This window comes from Lethenteron reissneri, chromosome 26 (genome assembly GCF_015708825.2).
Source record: "Lethenteron reissneri isolate LAM-NWPU_2019-01 chromosome 26, ASM1570882v1, whole genome shotgun sequence".
Taxonomy (NCBI): Eukaryota; Metazoa; Chordata; class Hyperoartia; order Petromyzontiformes; family Petromyzontidae; genus Lethenteron; species Lethenteron reissneri.
Genome location: NC_083804.1, coordinates 7,251,601 through 7,274,500, shown reverse-complemented (window position 1 = coordinate 7,274,500; position 22,900 = coordinate 7,251,601). Strand labels below are relative to the sequence as shown.

Sequence of the window (22,900 nt, the reverse complement as noted above, 5' to 3'; positions counted from 1 at the left end):
GGAGGAGTGGGGCTGGGTGGGGAGGGGAGGGTGGGGAGGGGCTGGGTGGGGAGGGAGGGTGGGGCTGGGTGGGGAGTGGGAGGGGTGGGGCCGGGTGGGGAGGGGCTGGTCACCCCGTGGTGCCCTTATAAAACTCAACGTTTAACCTACTCACGCCGGCTTGTGCCCGCCCTCAGTCGGGCATATTTGCGGAATACACCACGCCGCCGTTGACCCTGGCCATTGACCGAGCAACCCAACGTTCCTACCAGCTCCCTCCGTAGGAATGTGTTAACTCACTTTCTGGGTCTGATGTGACACCGTTTATAATTTAAAACTTTCTTTGCAAAGTAAAACATAACAGTTATAGCAATTGGAAATACCGACGTTTATTGGGCATGGGAATAGACTTTAAAAAAAACCTTTACAAGTGTAATTACGTTGTGGTGCATGAGACTAACATGAACTTTTTCGAAATGGACACAAAACAAATTGAATGCAAATCACCTATTATTGGTTCTTTCGGTAAAGTCACGTAGAAGGGAAAATAATAAAAATATAAAATAATAAAATTCTCACCACGTTTCGACTGCAACCCAAGCAATCATCATCAGGTGTGGATTTCACACCTAATGATGATTGCTTAATTGTTTTATATTTTTATTATTTTACTGTTTCCCTTCTACGTGACTTTAGCGAAAGAACCAAGAATATGAATCCCTACAGTCACAAAAGCTTTAAATCAAAATGCAAATTACATGTTAACATTACTTAAAATTGTTACTTTACTTGGCATAACTGAACCCTATATTTGAATATTGTAAATACACCATTTTAATGGAATCGCACACAGTTCTGTAAGCATCCGTACTATAACTACACACAAAGGATTTTTTTTTGCATTTGTAATACAATACAGTACACGACTTCACCCCACTGATGTGTATAACAAACATTTTAAAAAACTAATTTGAGAAGCGCATTTCAATTGTAATAAGAACATTTTACTGAAATTCTCATAATAATATAATGTATTGTCAAAATAACGATAATATAATGGCAATTATTTACCGAATAAAAACCTCACCAGATATTAAAGACTTCTTTTTCAGAAAACTCATGCACTGAAATATTTAAACAATACCATTATGCCAGCTATTACAATTATTTACCTAAGGTAGAGCAGCATGGTGCATTGTTTTACGCACTGCACTGTGAACATGGTGACGAGATTTTAATTCTTGATCATGGTGAACATCAGTGGAAAAATTACATGCCGATCCAGTCCAGGCACATCCCCCTTCAACAACCAACACCGACCAGCTTTTGTACTTGTCAAACGCCCCTCATAATTAAAAACAATGTGGGGAGGCCTTCATCCAATTGGGGTAAACACAGGATGAACACAAAAGCAATGCCCTATTATAGTACATTATGCCGTCAAGTAGTTAATGCACGATTAGTTTTGTTATCCTGGACTACACGTTATTTGCATATTATAAGCAACAACAACATTCCACGTGCTCTTATTTTATACTCAACGTAGGTAGAGTGATCATGAGTTGTAAGAGGGTCAACTCCTTCGGGAGTTTATCGATTTTTAAATCATCCCTTAAAGTGTGTCCTCGAAATAACGTGGGCGGATGTACCGTGTGCTGCATATCACAGGGGGTTTAGCGGGGGGGGGGGGGGGGGGCTATCCCTAAAAATGAAAATAAACAAAATAACTACTAATTGACCCGCGAAGAGAAACATTTGTACAATGTGCAAACTATTATTGACTTGTTGTTAGAAGTGTCTTCACACTGCGCGCAAAGGGAACGCACCAGGCCGTCCCAGTTTCGTGCTGCTCACGAAGTCACTTGAGATCATTGGTGGTTTCAGTGTTTTTGTTCCCCATTTCTTTTATATTGCCGTTTTAACATGCATTAAGCTCTCTCCATCCGTCTGTCGATCGAGGGCGAAGAGATGGGGTGGGAGGGGGTGCACGCTAACTTTCATAAAGATGATCCAATATGAACAAAAGATAAGTATAAAGGTACGTTACTTTTAGGGCCTTATCCTAGAGAAAGCCTGGCCAAATTGATCAAAGCGTTGCCCAAAACTTGGTGATGAAATCAGTGCTAAAAGGTTATTCCTTGCCAGTAATGTAATGGCATCGTATGCCACGTCTGCGCATTGCCTATTGGTGACATCTCACGCATTCTCGTTGCATGGCTGAAAGCCCTCACGTTGCTTTTGCCAATTAAATATTTACTATATTTAACTACTATTTGTATTTCACCAGGTAAGGCCCACTGAGCTATATAGCTGTTTTTCAGAAACGACTTGGCCACAAATGATAGCTCAACGAAGTGGCTTATCACGTGGAAATGTATAGCAGCCAAACACTCCAAACGCATGTTTCTAAATGTGAGGGGAAAAACCAGAGGTCCCGGAGAAAAATCCACGCGACCATGGGGATAACATGCAAACTCCATATATACAAAGTGAGATCATTAACATCCTGCCACCGTGGTGCCCCCAAGGACAAAATGGATATTGGAGCTACAGAATCCATGCATGCATATGTATATTTATTCCTTGCTATGTTTAAAACATAAAAGTCCGTATTAATAGCATTGCAAGCTGGTATTCGTAGAAATAATGGGGTTTTGTTAAGAATAAAAAAGATGCAATACTGTATACCGGGGAATCTCACCCCTACATTAGTCCAGTATTTAAAAGACAAACTGTACTAAGCGAAACATGCAGATAATTATCGCACGCCAGCACCAGGACGACACGTGGTTAATGCGTCTGCCTGAACACGTAGGAGGAGGCATCATTTAGTCTATAAAATAAACACATTGCAAGGTCCACATTGTAATAAATTCTTATCAAAACTAAAATTTTATTAGAGACTTCCGTATTTAAAACCACAATGTATGTAGCAAGCAGTGACCGCACATACATACACTTAACCAATTATTTTATATTATTGTACAAATATTTCATCCAAATATGAGCATGCTAATTTCACGCAATCAAAGTCCTCTACATATATGCAGAGGGAAAAACGTTGGTATATAATTCGAGTTTGGAAATGTATGCGATAATTAGGTTATCGCTTAAGTACCTTTTTGGTTATCAAGATAAGATCTATTAAATAAACAATGAAATTGAAACAAGTAGCTACAGTCACTGATACATTGTCGTCATATTTACATGTACCCCACTCGGTCGGGCAATTGAGTGGTCTTGAGTTCTCAGCAACTTGAAAGGCACCATCGAAAGAATAAATGGGCCAGAGGAAGACAGCAGAAGCATATGCGACGACAGCAAATGCCGCAAATCCCAACATGATTTTGTCCACGGGAGGGTCAAATCCGTGAATTGGCCATTTGATTATGGCCACAACAATTGCCAAAAGGGACCCGATGAAGCAGAGGCAGTAGACGGCCATGGACCACTCCTTGGCGGGCATCGTGTTGTAGACGTCTTTATCATCGACCACCAAGAAGATGAGGATAGCAATGAAGGCTTCCACGATCTTGAGGATGCCCGGGATGGTGGACATGAAGCCATTCATCTCGTCGGCAGTGTGACGTGCGACTCCCACCTCCGCCGCGTACACAAGCGTCGTCAGGCAGGAGGCCACCGTGGTCCCGATCCTGAAGCCTTTGACTTCGTCGGTGACTTTATTTCCATTGAGGAAAAACACCGGGTACAAGATGGAGACGAGGAGGAGCATGATGCAGCAGCACGTCGAGATGGTGATGGTGAGGTCGCTCCAGGAGAAGGGCAGCTTCTTGTAGAATCTCGATATCTCGACGATTATCACGATCGTGCTCAGGATGAAGCAGATGCACCACACGGCCATGCAGAAGTGTCCGTAGTTGTGCTCGCCCCAGCCCCCCTTGTGGACCAGCAGGCTGAAGGCTGTGCACGTTCCAGCCATCTCCAGAATCCTCAGCACCCACAAGGCTACTTGCGACATTTTGAACGTAAAGAATGTCCAACGCCACGAGACGAGGCCACAGGTGATCCGCTTCGTTTCAGGCGTCGTTGAGGTTTAACTCTGGCGTGATTGAATATGGGAAGTGGAGAAATCGGGGTTTGTGTGCCTTGATTGCGGTATATTGCTATGCACTGATAACGTGTGACAGCGAGATTGGTAGACAAGCAATCGGTGGTGCACCTTGCACCATGTGCGCTGCAATATAAGCAACGTGTTATTTTCGTCTCGGTGGTAAGTCAGCATTCTTCTGTTTGACAAACGTTGATTTGGCAGATGCAGGTTCCCCCCCCCAAGCCTGTGATCCGTGGAACACTTGTGGTTCAGTAAAACCCTGGTAAGTGGTCCGTGTGACTGTGGCAGATTATTAATTTCACAAAACACCATACATTGGTCCGTGAAAGTATTTTGAATGTTCACAGTGGTCGCACTGGTCCAGAAACGTCGGGCACCACCGCATTAGGCCACCATACGGTGTTCTCTAAACCAGTGCTTCTCAACTGTGCGCACCAGGCGTGTAGACGTGACATTTTCGGAATGATAGAAAATAACTTCACCGTTCGCAAACTAGGACAGACGGACCCTCCTCCGTGCCGTTCAGTGGCCGATCCAGCCCCCCATCCTGCCACCTCCCCACCCTCTCAATTGGTGGTGGCGCGGTACGGCAGCAGCAACCGTGAGCCTCCACCCCCCCCCCCCCGGCCCCCTCAACTCCCTGGGTCGCACATGCTAAGTTGGGATTATTTTGGCTCCGTGTTCCGCGAAGATTGCCCAAGCTTGAAAGCGTGCGCTGCTCTGCACCATTTAGCTTGCTGCCTTCATGGAACAGTCCAATGTAGAGAACATCTTGCAATGCACACTCGTTGGATGTCATCCTTTACAGCAGTATTGATTAACCTTTACTGCAGCCTTACACCCCTTTGCTTCTGAATCGTTAAAACATGGAAATGTTGTAAATACGTCGGTTAGATGAAACTAAATATTTGTACTTACGTGCCCGTGCTTAATTTGTATTTCGATCTACCTTTTAAAACATTGTGGTATGTCGCGCACCCCCAGAAAGGGCATCTCGCAACCCACAAAAAGGGGCCGTCCATAAATGACGTCACGCGATTTTTGACGATTTTTGACGCCCCCCCCCCTCGTCACACGGCGTCACAAAAAGTCAGACCCCCCCTCAAATATGATGTCACAAAGCTCTGCCCCCCCCCCCCACACAAAACCATATTTCCATTTTGAAAATTAAACATGCTTCAAATCGCTTTAAACTATTGTCATTGTAGCGCGTATTTAATGTGGCGCTGCACTCTGAAGTTGTAGGAGAAAACATTTATTAAAAAGTCTATTTAATTAAGTAGAACGTGTTGTCTATATCTATTCAAAGTTGTGCATTTTTATGTGACGTCAAACCCCCCCCCTACTCGTCACACATCGTCACAAATGTCTGACCCCCCCCCCCCCCACAGGTATGTAACGTCATTTATGGACGGCCCCAAAGTGCGTGTACCCCAGGTTAAGAACCACAGATCTAAAGTCAGGACATTTTCATTCTAATCAATGTGAAATATTTCCCAATGCCCCTTTTCCTGATGACGACCTGCTTGTGTTGCGATAGAAACGTCGTCGTTTTTTTGTTATTTATTTCAACCTATCTACGTGACTTTATCGAAAGACCCAAAGGACACCACCGCCGTTGTTTATTCTTCATTGTACATTCTTCCTACCACCGCCTTGTCTGGCTCAAGGTCGAAGGGGGTGTACAGTCGAGGTCGAGGGTCGGCCTCGGCAAGGTAAGGTAATTTACTCTTTTTACCGGGTAAAAGGGTAAAGGTGTCGACATGCCAAGGGGTAAGGTAAAGGGTAGGGTAAAGGTAGCTCGGAAGAATTACCCGGTAGGGTAAAAGGAAGCGCGAAGTATTACCCGGTCAACACGGTACCTTGTTTACCGCTAAAAACTCCGTGGCGCAGTCCGTGGCCTCCATTTAATAAGTAATATTTTGAACCTGGGCCATTTCTACTGCAACACAAGAAATCACCATCAGGTGTTGCAGTCGAAACGGCATGAGAATTGTATTGTTTTATATTTTAATCATTTTATTATTTCCCTTCTACGTGACTTTACCGAAAGAACCAAAAATATGAATCCCTGCAGTCACGAAAGCTTTAAATCAAAACCCATACCCAGTTAACTTGGGACGTTGGGACTAATGTTGCCCCAACGATTCCATCCACGTGCATGATGAATGGCTACAAGCACACTCCATCGCCACAGACGTTTTCCTGAGTAAACACACTTAAATGTGGTCGTTGTTGTGGTTAAATGTAGTACGGTCGTTAACATCGCCAGTGGCACCAGTTGGAGGTGAGATGTCCATACATTTGCAAAAGTGGCACAACTGAAATAAACTTGAGAAAAAGTCAACCGTAAAAATGTCAATACTACACGATTATGAAATAAACCTTTATTTAAAAGTGCTCAGAAACACGAACAGTACATTGGTATAGTGACATGAAATACTGTAATTACAATATCTACATGAAATAGAAGAAACGCTGTATTATTTACAAATATTAAGATTGTAAGTGCTGCAAATATAAAGAATTCATTCAATCAACGTGCACCAATTATCACCGTTAAAATAATGCTCCCCAAAAATATTAATTCTCTGCAGCAATGCCAACCAGTGTATAACCCTGAGAAAACATTAACTCTTAAAAGGTGTAAGCAGAACACTCATGGTACAGCATCTCAAACCACAGAAGACACTCAAGAACGTATCACGCATCAATAATACCTCATTCATCTCCGGGTAAGGATAATAATACATGTGCAATCTGTGAAAATCAGACACCGAGAGGTAATTATTGCCGACGTTTTCACATTTTGACGAGAGCAGGTGTAACAGTGACAGATGTTTGGGCATGAGCAGTTTGTTTTATTACTACAGTAAATATAAGCATGAAAGTTCGACGAATTGGGTAACTTCCTCGGTCAACATTTCAATATCACCCTCAGAACTAACACACACTGGGTGTCTGTCAGTTTGACGGTAATGATCTAGTTAAAGAAAACATGGTCTTTATTTATGGAACCAGTCGATGGCTCTACACATACGCAAAATCGAATGAACCATCTCAGCGGGGAAGCTAACAGCCAGGTTTTCTAACAGTCCACGTCCGTTACAAGAATTTCTCCCTTACTATGAAGGGGGAGATTACAAAACGAAATTGGTTAACTTTAAATAAAACGCCACTTTGTGATTACGCTAATGATTACCTGCAAATGACTCAATCGGGATTACACATCGCAATCTTCGCCGCCTACTGGCTTGCACGTAGACGCAGGGTCTCATTTTGCCGCCATAAGGACAGCTGCCAGTGGGGGCGCAATTAGAATGTTTGAGATGAGATACAAGGCGCTTTGAGTTGCCGAGGCATTTATGCAACGTCATACGAATTCAAAAAACAAATCTTATTATCATTACCCGCGTCTTTAAAGTGTCTGCAATGTCACGTCCAAAATAATGGAACTCACAGTGCTTGACACACAATAAAAAGGGTGGTCAGCTCAATTCTCAGTTGAGGGTTGATTTAATCTGTCATCCCAACAGAATGGATAACATGTACCATTTTGTACAAAGTCAACATCCGTCATGGTTCTCCGATTGATTTCCAGGTCGTACGCGCGTTCGGCACAATATATCCGACGTTTGAGAGATCGTAGGCTGCTCAGTAACGCTTCCTGAAGAAGCTCGCAGCACGTGGAGCGAAACGTCGGACGTCGTTCCGAACAACACGCGGTACGACCCCGAAAACACATCGCAGAGCCACGCAGCACAAACCATAAAAACTAAAGAGCAGTAACAGTAGTCATCGAAGGAATGCGGAATTTGAACCACTGGTTCAGGGCCACCACCAAAGTTGAGCACTGCCCCACCAAGTTAATTTGAGCCGAGATGCGATTGGACCCGACAGGTAGAAATAAGACAGGCGCTCGGCTTTCGCTAAGCTGTGCAACGCGGTAAAAAAGGCTCAACACACTGATTTGCAATGGGCGGGGGGGGGTGGTCTCTGATCCGTTATCAATCCATCGCGCGTGTCTTGCACTAAACGAAATGTGGCTCACTGTGCGGAATTGTTTCACGTGTGGCCAGCAGCCCAACCAACAGTATAAGGACTAACGCCGCCCCGACTCTCGTTCAATGAAAAGTTAAGTTTGAAGATGTCACGCCTTAAAACAGGAAAAATATCTCTGATAACTCATTGATCCTTGCATGGACTTCCTCGCCTAGACCGTTAAATAGAAACACATACAACTAGAACACAAATAAGATGGATTGTGAAACAAAAATGGATTTAAAACAAATCTTTCCACCTAATCACCTATTAAAGAGTATATCATTGGTTACTGGGATTAAATGGGTATATTTATGTAAAACTTCAGAAATATTATGAACGCAAGGGGTCGATATATACACAATAAATAAACAAATCACGTGTTCTTTTGATAACCTGTTTTCAAATAGCTGATGTTTGCCTCCAATAGTGTATGTTGCACGGCGTTTGTATATACGCACAGATACACGTACCGCGTGCACAGGTACACGTACCGCATGCACAGGTACACGTACCGCATACACAGCGTACTTTTTTACAGCGCCTCTGCCAGTCCACTGCTAGATGACGGCCTCCCCATGCCGTGTCGGTCTTGGGGATCATTGGACCACGCGCTGCAGCACACTGGCTGGAGTGGACTGGTGAAGAGGGACGCCCAGGACCCGTTCAAGATATCACTCTCCCGCTGATGATGGTCGCGATTGGAAATCGCACGCGGGTCCGCCGCCGGGTCGACAGCGCAGCGCGCGCTGACCGCAGCGCCACTTGCTCCACCCCCCCCGACGGCGCATTTACGTGTGAACGAGGCCCAGTAAAAAAAGAGTTTGCAGACTTTACGGCCTTCGAAGAGAAGATCTCAATTGAATGTGCTTTGTATTAAGTTTCACGTAAAATGTAACGCGCAAAAGATTGCGCAAGCGAAATATGGCACCGCTCGGCGGAGAGACGCTGTAGCCGAAGGGGTGGGTGGAGACATTGCATTGTAAACAGAGGCGGAATTATGAAGCTATGTCCATCCTCAACGAGGCTGCAGCACGTTCTATCTCGACAGCTGCAGCTGCTCCACACAGTACATCCCCACCTCCAATCGCTGCTCCCTAACTCCTTTCATGCCCCCAACCGCAGCAGTTTTCCCCCCAGGTTATAAAATAGCAGTGCCACCCACCGCACACCCACATGCTAGATCTGTCCATAAACACTCCCAGTATGTAACCATGTGCATATGTCAACCACAATAAATTAAATTACACAAAGAACACAATTCTGCGTGTGTGTATAAAAATAAAATATTTTAAACATAATTTTTACGTGGTCAATCAAACGAGTACAACTTTGACAGAAGTCGACAATGGTTGCCTAGTGGTTGTGGCCGTGGGCTGGAATTGAACTCGGGCCGCCGGGTTTTGTAACGCACACACACACACGTGGGCACAGCACTCCAAATAAAACCAGACGTTTTATTTTGCTGATGTCACTCCACCCTCTCAACTTTCCCAATGACTTTGCCTTCGTAACTTGGCAAAACGGCGTTGTCGTCTCTTACTTCCTCGAACACAAACCCACAGTCGAACTCGCCGCTGGCTCTCCTGAAATAATACCTGCAGGCAACACAAGGGGGCACTTGAACCAACAGCAACCTGTTCATTCGGTACTGCCTCGGCGATTAGTTTCAGCATTCAAACTGCCGCTCAGCAGATTTGAGATTTGTTAACTGAACACTTATCCGATCATCATTACTATAACCTAGGCCAAACAATTAATTATTGAGCATTGACATTTCTTGCACTAGGAGTTTTTGTATCTATTGGAGATTAGCCTTGATGAGAACAACACGAGGAATATCAGCAGAGGACAGGTTCACGTGAATCATAAACACATTGGCCCAGTATTTGGATCCCTCAGATGGTTACCAATCATGCCCCAGATCAAATACAAGGTAACCTTCACCATCGTGGACATTTTGCCTATCTCTCACCCTGCTCTACTCCCCCTTCATGTGCTCTCCTCTGAGGCACCGCGGTGGCAAGATGTCAACATCTCGCCTAGTATACAGCAGGCCGTGGGTTCAATCACAACCCTGTTGCCTCTATATTTGTAGTTTGCACGTTTTCTCTCTCTCTCTCCCCATGGTCGCGTGGATTTGTCTCAGGGTCCTCCGGGTTTTCCCTCCACATTTAGAATCAACACGCATGAAGAGTATTTGGCAGCGACTATAAATATCCACATGATAAGCCACTTCATTGGGCTATCAAGTGTGGCCAGGTCACTTCTGAAAAAGAGCTTTATAGCTCAGTGGGCTAGACAGTTTAGTATTATTTTAACAACCAAAGCCTTCTGTTAAACCCACCGGACAACCTCCGTTTAGTGTCCGGTTGCTCCTTCACTGCGGTCCTTGTTTTCTGGAGTTTCCTCCCTCTGGCCACCTGCGCTGCTGCTGAGACCATTTCCTTTTTCAAGTCCAGGACCAATCACACAGTCTCTCTCTCTCTCTCCCTGGGTTGTTTTTATTCACACCTTTACCATTTCCCACTATGCCCTGCAGCCCCTTTTCCAGAGCGAAACGTCGGACATCGTGCTGAACAACCTGCAGTACAGGCCGCAAACACATGGGGGAGAGCTGCACACCACAGCTACGAAACCTACGCAGAGGCAGACTTTCCTTTTGTTGTTACGTTGAATTAACCTGTGAAACGTTATCAAACGTCAGACACAAAGACCTTCCCCCTGAACCGTTCAGGTTTGCGCGTTCATCAAAGGCTCATCTCTCGTTTAATTGCGGGTGCGTCTGCATGGACGGTACCTGTAGGTGCCCTTTTTGCCGAGCATCTCCTTGAAGTGGGCCAGCGTTAGAGCTCTCTCCGTCACCGACGTGCGATACGGGATGGGCTCGCCGCAGAAATAGTAAGCCACCGCGGTGCCCTGTGGAGGCGACCGGCTGGACAGCGGCCTTTTTGCCTTGCACCTGAAACGATCGCAAACGACAGCGCAATCGGGCCTTTGAGAACGATTTCGAAAACAGGAGGAGCAGTGAGCCACGGGCACTAGGCATCCAATGATTCACCTCCCACCCACGGTGGCGAGATGTTAATTCCTTCGCCTGGTATGCAAGAGGTCGTGGGTTCGATCCTGACCCTGACGCCTTAATATTTGGAGTTTGCATGTCCTCTCCAGGGCCTTCGGTTTTCCCCTCCACATTTAGAATCAACATGCATTTAGAGTATTTGGTTACTATAAATTTCCACATGATCAGCCACTTCGTTGCGATATAATGTGGTTGCTTTTGAAAATTAGCGATATAGCTCAGTGGGCCTTACCTGGTGAACTAAAAAGTTTAGTTTCGTGTAGTTGGATTCGATTGTCATAATTCGGGGCCACAATGATATTCAATACAGGACACCCCTTATCCGTCGTCCTAATAGTCGCAGCAGCTTTCGGGTCCGACTAACAACCTGTAATTCACAGCCCTATTCCTCCTATTATTCGCGATTATCTAACATTTTTCACACAAGTCTTTGCGGAACAGCATCCTATATTATCTGTGATTTTTTTCGTGGACAAGAGGAGCTGTTCAATCCATGTATATCTTCTTCAATCGGGGTTATTGTATTATGTTGAACTTCTTTCGCAAAGTATGTAGCCAACCGTGCTAATTGGAGGGGCGGGAGAAGCACAACAAACTAAACACAAAAAACAGTTCCAAAGTTCACGGATCCTATATTCCGCGGATGATTCCGCAGATAATAGGATCCATGAAATGGAACACCAAAATTACTGTGGACAACAGGAGTTCTGTGCTGGATTTTTTTGTTTTATTATGCGGAAGGTAGCACTTCCAGTGGCTACATGGGTCACGAGAGGTTACTGCATATGACTTACGAATTTAGTATAATTCTCCTGCGTACAATTCCATTGTATGTAATACGGGCATAAAAATCCATATGAATGGACGAATCTTTACATGATTAATGGGACCCATGTCGCACAGCGCTACGAACCCCGCGTGAACCGAGATCGATTCTAGGACAAGGCTAACATTGGTGGCGAGTCGAATCTGAACCGGTCCCTCACCAAACCCACACTGCCCAGCGTGGTAAAGTATGGTCATTCTGAAAATTATGTTGTTTTTGCCATACAGACGGACCCACATCATTGAGAATAACAGCAGCTCTCGGTTTCAACGGGCACGTGGCTCTCCGAGCACTGCATCCGACTCACGCGTGTGAGGCTTTGGGGTTCCTGCCCGACTCCCTCTTGCCGCCGAGCTGTGGGAGCCAGACGTGCGCGCGATCCAGGTCGGACTCCAGGGGCAGGCAGGATGCCGCTGCCGCTTCTGCCGCCGCCGTCTCCGCGGAGGCCCCGCCGCTTTCCTCGTCCTCGCGAGACGTGTTCTCCAGCGGCGTCCTGGTGAACCAGCCCTGCGTCGCGTCTCTGCAAAGATAAAGGTGCAACCCAGCAATTACTTTCCCATTCCACTGCTGGTGGAAGAGCCTCCACGAGAGAAAGCTCTCAAGAGCCCATTTTAAGAGTTAAATTCAGTCTTAGAAGAGGTGGGAGAGACTCACACTCTACCCTTCTCTCTCTCTCTCTGTGCTTGCCAATGGACTAACTGTGGTGCATATATTCATGCCACTTGGTGGTCACATCGAACAGGTGATCTCTGGATTGCAAGTCCGGCGTGCTGACCATTACAGCACTGTGGCAGAATCCCAGACACAACCTCGACATTAAAAATTAACATCTGAGGTGACTGGGTGGTGCAAGTGTCAAACACAATGAGCCAACACTCTGAATCTAGGTTTTAGCCACTCACCCATGATTAAATTGGGTTCTCAAGTGTAGCGAGGAGTTTATCATCTCAGCCTGGTGAGCGATGACTTCACGCAAAAAAACTATACATTTGGTTCCTCACTGAAATTGGCAAAACCATCCAACGCTTGAGACTTCCTATAGAAGGACACATGGGGAACTGTAACGCCTCCAGTGCGGAGAAAAGTTCGCTTGAAGAGATCTCAGAAGTAGTTGAGAGATATTCCTTTCCATGGGCCGAACTCTAATCACGAGCTGAAGCGCTGTTCTGCGAGCATTCTAAATAGACACTTTGTCTCGAGATGTGACATGAGTAGTAATCAAATTGTGGAAGAAAAAATATATTTCCTTATTAGGAACCAGCAGCAGAGCAGATTCATACAGCATATACACCCACTCGCATCTCCAGGCCTTGACCGGAGCAACACACAGCATCTTAGAGCTCTGAAGAGACACCGTCTCATCATACGACACTGGTAGCACTACTGCAATAACTTAGCATTTCCCCCCAAATGATATAATATCATCGCTTTCAAAGAGTGAAACATTGTAGACTTCGCTCCTTCCATGAAGGAATCGCAAAACTACACAAACTCTCCCCTGAAGCCCTCTCATGGCTAGCGATCCTCAACATTGGCATTTAGCTACTGAACAAGTTGCCATATGGAAGAGAATCATCTCTTTCTAAACACGGTTGATAGATTCGTTTTTCTGTCTGTAACAGTGAGGTAACTAAAACTATCACGAAGATGATCCAATTTGAATCAACCTGTAGTAAAAGTTCCGTCGCCATTAAGGCCCAGCTCTCTTGAAAACAGGCCAAATAGATCTAAGGGTCACCTAAAATTCGGGATGACCAAGCTATAGTAAAAAAAGTGCTATTTTCAAAGATGCAAATGTATTTTGCCCTGACAGCTACCCGTCGGCTTCTGTGGTGCGAATTGAATACTTCCGAAGACAAATGCAATTGAGAAAGCGAAAACGTAGTCCGTACGTCGGCCCAACTAGCGCACCTGCACCGCAGGCGCTCAGCCAGCTCGTCCGGCAGGCCCACGCTGTCCATGCCCGTGCGGGGATCGCTCACGACCCGGCAGGCGTCACCCCCGGCCTCGTACCGCACTCGCCTCGCGGCCTCCATCTCCATCTCCTGCAGGGACCGCCCGCTGCGGCCTCCTCCGCCGCCACCGTGGTGGTGGTGATGATGATGATGGTGGTGATGGTGGTGGTGCATGTGCTGCGAGACCTGCCTGTAGTGGAATGAGTGCACTGTGCTGACGCTAAGAGACGACTGTATGCGGGGAAGGGAGCGTGCAGTGGGGGACTCAGGGAGGGTCTGGTTTGTGGGGGGCCCTGCTTGAGCCACGTTATTACGAGCACCCCGGGGCCGCTCAGAGCCACCGCCGGCGTGAGGCAGTTGGCACACCAGCGTTCGCGTCACGTGCCCGTCGAGAACGCTCTCGGTGCACTCGTCGTCGCCGTCGTCGTCTTGCGGAACGTTTTGCGGAAGCGTCGTCCTGCCATCGGAGTGGGCGGAGGTTCCTCGGGAGGAATTCGTGGGTCGGGAAGAGCTTGCAAGGTGGCGAGCCATGTCCATGGGGCTTCCTGTTCCATCCGCCCACTCGCCTTCCTGCAGCAGCACAGAACAGGTGAACAGGCTTAAGCTGGAAATTCTTAACCCACGAATAACATCAACGAGCAAGGCACACGGCACTCGGTGGCGCATAGTGAATGGGAGTGGAACCTGAAATTGATAGCACTGGGTGTGAGTGGTACGAGCATGTCCAAGTTATGCCAGCGTGGGGTCGTCACCATACGGGTGATGTTCCACTGGCTATTTGCCAAGTTGAGACTGAAGCAAAACGTGGAAATCTGGCCTCACTTTACATCTGAATCTGGCTCTCTGTGCCAAACAGGGCCACGAGGCTGAGTTAATTATTTTCGCCCTTCGAAAAACAATTAGCGGCACGGCTCTGGTTCTGCAAAGGAAAAACAAACTGGGACCCCCTGAGCTGCGGCCACATTGTTACTCGACTGTGCAGTGGAAAAGAAGTAGGAGTTAATTTGAGTGGAATTTCACGACCAATGCTGCAGCTTATAGAGCGTGCATCTGGTTCCAACTGCATTCGGGCCCACGGGTTGGAGAGGCAAAAATGGACAACGGGTCCCAGTTTCATTTCTTGGACTGGGGCCCATGCCAGCCATGTTACGCAGCTAACGGTGATGGACGCTGGGTGCTACTGGGTGGTTTTGGGTGGTTCTGGGTGGTTCTGGGTGGTGGTGGTGCTGAATAATGGTGGTGCTGGCTGGCGCTGAGTGAAGCTAGACACTGGGTCGCATTGATTGCTGGGTGGCACGTGGATACTCACTGCCTGCTGCTCCTCCAGGCCCCATTGGAGCCTCCGATCCCTCTGTAGGCGCTCCAGCCGAGCGGTCAGCTCCGCAGCAAACCTCGCCGGGTTCATCACGGCGTCCTTCATCACCTGCCGGGCCCTCTGGGCAAAGTGGTGTCATCACCTCGGTTACAGCAGTTCGTGTTTGTAATGGGTCCAGATATGACATCATTATCATTTTATCTCCACACCGCACCACCCACGCAGCACATCCCGAGATACTGTGAAGTAGTGGACTCCCTCTAGCAGCTGTCCCACAAAGACAACGATCCCCCATGTAGCCTTTAACAGACTGTTGGGGCAAGTTCTCTAAGCCAGCACCTATGTAGGCCACCACGGCACCCGAGTGGATAGCAAACACCACGCCTGGCCACCTTTGTCTCCCCAGTGCTGATGTTTACACACTGCACCAAGTACACATTTAAGGCCGAGTAGACCTCGAAGAGGCTCTGGATCAGTTCATAGTGCAGTGCGCTAACCACTGAACTACCACTCGCCACTCACAAACCTCACACCCACACACAAGCATGCACACACTGTTTAGTGCACGTGTATGTCTTGCACAAAAACATTCTACTCCCAATGTTGCAACACCGTGACCCGTTACGATCGTCTCTGGTTAAGAGATCAAAGGGTGGCCTCTAACCTGCAATAGTCACTTAAAATGCCGTCAAAGCGCCTGCCATAACTCTGCAGGCCTTCTCAGGCTGTTGGAAAGGTGCTCTGTCGTTTACAACACTGCTCGACTGCACAGTAGAGGCTGCTTTAGGGACTGCTTTATCACACACGGCTGGGATCGCAAAACGCTTTAGCGGCAAGTAGAGACAAACTTAAAAGGTGCACATTCAGACGGGGGATCTACGGCAAGTCTGCCGTGTGCCATGGCGCAAACGTCGCATTGTTCAGGCGACCACGTTCGTCATTTACGCGGCACTTTGCTCACTTCAAAGTGGGAAAACTGAATATTGCAATTTTACTTTAGGAATGTGGTGGAGTCTTTATTTCACGCTACGAAGGTGTACCTTTGTTGGAGGACGTGTTATGTACAAAGGCAATGATTTAATAGCTTTACAGAGGAATTATTGGGTGAGGAGTTGAACATTAAAATTGACCACCTTTGAAGCTTGTAATGGACGTGGACATGAGGAATGCTACAAGTAGCTCGGTATAATGTGTCAGAGCCGTGAGCTGATACTGCTGAGATCCTGGGTTGAAATCTGGGGTTTGTGTTGCTCGTGATGAAACCGGGTCTCTCAAATGCATTTTAATGTGAAGTTATTTTTGTATATTTTTGTTTTATCGGTTTAATCGTGCATTTTTTTTCCCACCCAATGTTATCCCGATTGTGCTATGAACAGAATATCATGAGACAGAGAATTAATTCGGATCTGTCGCAGATCAGTGCAACCCGTTGTGTAAGACAATGCCCCACAGAAGTGGATTTTATAGAGCTGCCTCTGAAATGCCTTTAAGTGACCTATGGTCCACAGAGGAGATGGCAGCACATTGCTACCCACTGTGTGCTACAGTGGGTCATGTTCGTTGCATGAAATTCAAACCAATATTTTTAACTATCGGAGCAGGAACTTAGAAAAATCAAGTACAAAACCAAACTTAGTGTCAAAGTAACCAGGCTGAGCCAATCAGCTCACTACACGTGGGGACCCATGTTTAATCACGGGTGGCTGCCTGGATTTTAACCTCGAATCTCAGTGAGCGGTGCAGATCCTCTGAAGACCACGTCAAGCGGCCCTGCTTTGAAATTTGATTTTAGGATGTGACTCACTTTCATTCTTTCCTCCATGTGGCTGCTGCTGCTGCTACCGCTGCTGCACCAAGCCTGCTTCTGTCCACACTTTAATTGGTCTGGATCGATCATTTTTCTGCTGATAATTTGGAAAAAGAAAGTTAACGTTTTAATTTCTCTATTACAAAAGCCAATGTTGTGGTCATTTGTGTTCATAAATGGTGAAGGTTATTGGTGGCGGTAAATTGATTCGGTAAGCAGTTATGATCAGAGCTGTGGTGAATTACAGTTGCAATTACTGGAGCATCATTATCTGAAATTACAATTGCAAATATGTTGTGATTGCAATTCAGGGCAAATGACTAAATAACTAAATGAATTGCCTCTTGGGTCGGGTAATAATGAAACATGAAGTAAAATAGGATGTTAAATTTTGATGTTATATATAAGTAAATTATTTTGACGGGGTTTTCCAAAACTCCACTCTTCAGGACCCACGACGATACACCTTTCCGAGTTTACCGATTTACCGCCATTCAAATACAAATCAACTTATAACATATTCTTGGTTCTTTCGGTAAAGGTAAAGTCACGTAGAAGGGAAACAATTAAATAATACGTTTCGACTGCAACACAAGCAATCATCATCAGATGTGAAAACCACAGCAAGAAAATTTGAAAAAAGTGGCGTTTTTTTTTAACGTTAGCACCACTTATAACATGCTGAATGTGCCCCATGATTGCGAAACATTGTCCCGCGTGCTGTCGAGACAGCCCTGGTTCACGCGTGTGTACGTGAGTGAGAGGCGTTGTGTGGGGAGCAGCAGTGTAGCGATTAGCGCACTGCGCTACGAACCCATCGACCCGAGTTTGATTCGCACTCACGGCCAACACCAGTGACAATTATCTGAATGGGTCCTAGGCCTCCACTAGGTCGACTCAGCCTAACATCAATACTTAGTACGCTGTGTAAACATCACCACTATGGAGACAAAGGCGGCCGGGCGTGGTGCTGGCCAGCCACCCACTCGTGTACCGTGTCAGCCTTCATAGGTGCTCGCGAAGAGCACTTGCCCCAACGGCCTATTAAGGCTATATGGGGGATATTTGTCGTTGGTGTTCAGTAATCATTATGCAGCATAGGTAACGGTAATTGTGGGGGATGCTGCCATGGTGTAATTTAGCAATCATCAGGCACGTGCAGCATGGAATAACTACATTTGTACTTGAACCGAGATAAACAGGTAAACTCAGATTGACCTACCAGTTGGATCTACCATGGTGGCTTGTGAGGAATGGAGTCTGGGAAACCCGGTGCCAAGGTAAACGTTTGTCAAATGGTGCCGGTAATTACTAAAGCCTTCCGTTAAAAATGAAGACGGCAAAATTAGCAACGTCAAACGGCGACGTGAATAACAACGGCGGATGGCCGTGAACCGGCGACGCAACACAGAAGCAGAAGCAGTGGCAGAACGCACGTGAGGCTTTTGGGCTCCGAATCCCCTGGACGCCCACTCGTCCACCTCGGCCAGCTCGTCCCGCTGCTCGCCTCGCTCGTCCTGCCGACTTCACTGCTCTCGTTCGCGTCGTCGCTCGGTCCGGCCGCGTCGCTCCCGCCGCTCGTTCCCAGCGCCGCGGGATCGACTCCCTCCCGCCACTCCGCCAGGCTTGGTGGGTCCCGCGGGAGCACCCACGCACTGCAGGCCCGCGATCACAGCACAGCGCTTCCATTACGAATCCGCCGCGCCACGTAACCGAGAAGACACCAAAGGCCGTGGAATTGTTGTTTGAAATGTATTCTCGTGCCCGACAAATATATTCTCACGCTCATAGAGGCATGCATCGCGGTAAATGGAAATGAGTCCGACCAAATTACCCAACAGACTGTGCCCCATCTCATCAGACCTTTTAACCAAAATAGGTATTTTGCTGATCTCGTCAAGAAGCAAAAACCATCACACAAATCCGGTCATCCTCGCAGTGGCTTTTGGCTAACCATCGAACAAAGACGGTCATTACATGGGTGTGCTTTCAGATGCGCTTCTGCGCCCGTCTGGAAGGCTCTTCCTTCCGATATTAGGAAGCCACTTGAGCCATGTACTTTCAAATCTAGATTGAAAACTCATTTCTTTAGAACTGCTTTTTGTATTTAGTTTGTGGTCCTTCCCCCGCACCTCCGATCAGCATGGTGCGAAAGGTCAACATACAAACAAACATCTTGGAAGCTAAACAGCTTGTCGTCACAGGCTGTTATGGGTAGCAGAGGTGAATGTGGCAGTCAATTTTTGCAATGCAATTACGCTCTCACGTCCATGCTCCCCTCCTTGACCAACCCGCGCAGACCGGCGTGTTGAAGTGCGGTAAAACAACCCCCACGGCCTGGGAAGGCCCTCATCCAGCAGTGAATTGATAAAAGGATGCAATGTGCAAATGTAATAATGAGGCTAACAAAACTGTACGGAAAATAAAATTAACTAACACAAAGGACATGGTGACAACAAGACAAAAAGAATCGGTAATTGAATCAATTCTCAACCCTAAATTATGAAAATTCATCGAATTGTCATGGATGTCTCCCCACATCGTGTTGATCATGAGTTTTGTTTGACCATACTTTGCCATTGATGCTTGCCATGACCGCGAATTGAACCCGGGCAGCTGGGTTTGTGGCACGGTAAGTCAACCACTACATTGCAAATATAAAGTAAAATAAAAAAACAGATGCAAGTGGCCAGCTGAAGAGATAACTCAGCGTCTTGCAATTGGAAAGTTTGGAGTCCAAATCCTGGTTGGGGGTTGACTCGGGTCATCATCTTCCCAGGGTTGATTAATATGTATCGCTTTGTGGGAAAAAAGTAAACACGGTGGTTATCTCATGGTTAGGCTCAACCCTGCCATAGGAATGTGGACTTTCTGCCACTGGATAAGGGCTGTAAACAAGAGGATGAACACGACCTCGATGCTCAATTCAGCATGAAATCACTTTTGACTGACTTTTCTTTTTGAGTGGCCAGCTGTGCACACTGGCCAGGAATCCCTTGTGTGGGATTCTCAGAACTGCCCCAGGTCTTAACAAACCCAGGCCAGGGGGAGCTCAACACGACGTCTCAATTTGCTCAATAGCACCAGCACGGCCAACGTAGCACTCGAGTGCTTCAAACATTAACAGCAGCTGGGAAAACACTCGACTGTAGCATAAATGTAGATAATGGGTAAAATGTGGCATCCTTTGAAGTGGCTCGGTGGTCTAAAGCTGCAGGATCAAAAAGCACCCCCACCAACCCCCCACACCCCACCCAACCCCCTCACACCCTCCAACCCCCGCACACCCCCTTTTCATGCTCGGTGGCTTGAAACGGAGATTAAGGAGGCATGGGCCCGTTTGTCAAGCCAGTCCATTTTCACCGTTTCCCATATCTGCTCGAGTCCTGATTGTTCTGTTGCGTGAACTTAATCTTACCGCATTATATAAAGTTCTCGCTATGCCCTCGTCTCCTGAATCATTCCCTCTCATCTCCAAAACTCTTCCGCGTTCGTGATCAATCTCCCATTCTCCTATGAAATTTCACACATCGTGGTCAGAGTGATTGACTCGCGGTCAAGATGGTCGTGAATTAAAATCCTGGCTGGAGGTCAACTTTGCCTGTCATATCTTCGGCATCAATAAAATAATAGGCTCCCCCAGCGATTCAATTATCACAATTCTGGACCATGACTTGATTCACAAATCGATGTTTCCTTTTACTTGTAGGACACTCTAGATCCCTCTCTCGTGGCTGCAGGGATCACGTGACCTAATTTAATACAACAATACCAATGTCTTAATCAGCCATGCCGGACGAAGGCCTTCCCATGTTGTTGCCATCCCTCACGGCCCTACGATGCCACAATATATTTCACACTCCTGCGCATTAACTGATCCCAATGTTCCACCTCCATCATGGCTCGGCGTCGTGTGCATTCTCTCCTGGGGTTGCCACTTCCATCAGCAGTCTCATCCATCTGCCATCGTCCGATCCCAACGACGCCTCCTTGCCGAAGCCTGCTCACCATTTCTTAACAGTAAACATTACGTCTACAATGTGCGTTTATATTCTCTGAGGCATGCGTTAGTCTTTCCATCTCTTGGTGTAACTCTTGAGCATGCATATGTTCATCCTTTTATTGGTACTTGTTTAGTTTTTGTTCCGTTCCTTATCAGATTCATGCCAGGTAATGTGCCCCGATTTAAAACAACACAAACAAATATTTTGTATGTGATGACTGTTCAGTTATCGTGAGCACCAAAATGTTTTTACTGCATGGTGTTGAACTCCTGTACAATAAGTACCACTCAGTGGGATGTGAACAGCGGTCATCCTATGTGAAAGACTGGCACACACCATGGGGACTTTATATTTCTACCCCTTAGCAACTTTCTGTATCCAAATTGTACTGTGCCTGACAATTTAGTCTATCAATCATGCCACTGTTAAGCTGTTCTGTGCATTCGATGTATCCCAGGTCTCTCCCACAATGTGTCGTCTGTGTCCCATTGGGTTCTCCCAAGGTTATGAAGTGTTGTAATTCTTACTAACATTATTATCACATGCCTGCACTGTCATGCTGGCGATCACAATGGTGCGTGCTAGAGGGCTGTGGACAATGTAGCTTCTCAAGAGTTTTTTTGTAAAAATATTTAAATAACTCACGTTAGCATTTGGAGAGAAATACATACATACTACAATAACGAGAATTAATTTGCAACCTTTTGTCAATCGACGGCTGGATGAAAGGCTTCCCCGTGCTTTTCAGTCACGGAGGTTGTCGACCGTACTTCACCACGTTGGTTGGTGAAGAAGGGGACCACAGATCGGTGAAGACGTCACTCGGCATTGATGTTAGTTAGCCAGGGCTGGGAATCCAACTCGCAAGGGAGGTGTTCACAGCACAGAGCACCAACCACTGTGTCACCCCCTCCACCACAGCACTTCAATGATACTGTCTTTTATTAACCGGCTGAGGTGACTCAGCAGTCAGGTGCACGGCTTGCACGCGGAAGTTCAAGAATTCAAATCCCAGCCGGGGTTTCGCTCAGCCCTTCGCAGCCCTTCGAGGCCAAGAACACAAGAACTACCCCATCCATAACAATGTGGAATTTCCACCACTGGCTCAGGGCTGTATAGAGGAGATGAGTGCATTTTCTCAATTTGCGTGCGAAACCAACTTTCCTCTGTTTGATGCTGCAATTTAAGTATCCAAGCAGAACGTAGCCGCGTGTTGCTGTACCTAGAGGGGCTTAACTCGAAAATGAAACGGTGGCTGCTCTACAGATAGGCTGGGACCCGCGATAGCAACGTTAGACATCCATTTCTAGTTCCAGGGCTGTCAATGGTGATTGGCACCCGCCCCAAATTCACTTAGGCAGGGCAGATCTTGCCTCACCGATTCTCAAGATTATTTTCTCGGAGGGCACCGCATTGGGATGCTTGCCGAACTAATTTTTGTCCTCCGAGTATTTTGCGAGAAGACCGACGCACGCGAGAAGGCCGATTGCGATCGTCACAGTTGTGGTCAGGAACCCACTTGCCGTACTGCCACCTTCGAGCCAACTCACACAGCCCATCAGCACACGAGGATGTCTCTCTCTCTCTCTCGCTGCGCGATCCACCCACTTCTCCACCCGGAGCGCAGGCGTGTGCGCCACCACGCCACGACACTTTCATTGCGGCACGCCGATGTGGCGTAGTTCATCGTGCCGCAGCAATAAAGAACAAAGGGTTTGATCTTTACAATGGCGTTAACAGCGGCCATGCAACATATGCTCCTCTCGTAATAAAGTTGCTTTTGGCAAGACTTCAGAAAGTTCGCTCCTTCGCTGTACGA

At 46.9% G+C, this 22,900-nt stretch overlaps 2 protein-coding genes across 4 annotated transcripts in view; both read right to left on the bottom strand.

Annotated features, from left to right (window-relative positions):
* Window positions 1-349: 349 nt before the first annotated feature.
* Window positions 350-4,134, bottom strand: LOC133347399 (myeloid-associated differentiation marker homolog). The gene has a single exon (XM_061559646.1). It carries the CDS (start codon window positions 3,956-3,958, stop codon window positions 3,083-3,085), a length of 876 nt encoding a protein of 291 aa, XP_061415630.1. The 5' UTR covers window positions 3,959-4,134; the 3' UTR covers window positions 350-3,082.
* A 2,312-nt stretch (window positions 4,135-6,446) lies between these two features.
* The window catches only part of LOC133347586 (axin-1-like), a 31,607-nt gene continuing 15,153 nt past the window's right edge, over window positions 6,447-22,900 (bottom strand). For all 3 annotated transcript variants that reach the window (XM_061559984.1, XM_061559985.1, XM_061559986.1), the window contains 7 exons: window positions 18,514-18,732; window positions 17,075-17,171; window positions 15,265-15,390; window positions 13,912-14,525; window positions 12,308-12,520; window positions 10,893-11,054; window positions 6,447-9,690 (listed from right to left, as the gene is read on the bottom strand). In XM_061559984.1, coding sequence (XP_061415968.1) covers window positions 9,564-9,690; window positions 10,893-11,054; window positions 12,308-12,520; window positions 13,912-14,525; window positions 15,265-15,390; window positions 17,075-17,171; window positions 18,514-18,732 — 1,558 coding nt within the window. In that variant the 3' untranslated portion in view covers window positions 6,447-9,563. The remainder of the gene's footprint in view (window positions 9,691-10,892; window positions 11,055-12,307; window positions 12,521-13,911; window positions 14,526-15,264; window positions 15,391-17,074; window positions 17,172-18,513; window positions 18,733-22,900) is intronic.

Bases quoted from the DNA above. Each gene is read 5' to 3' on its own strand.
- LOC133347399 (XM_061559646.1), bottom strand. From the start codon at position 3,958: ATGTCGCAAGTAGCCTTGTGGGTGCTGAGGATTCTGGAGATGGCTGGA.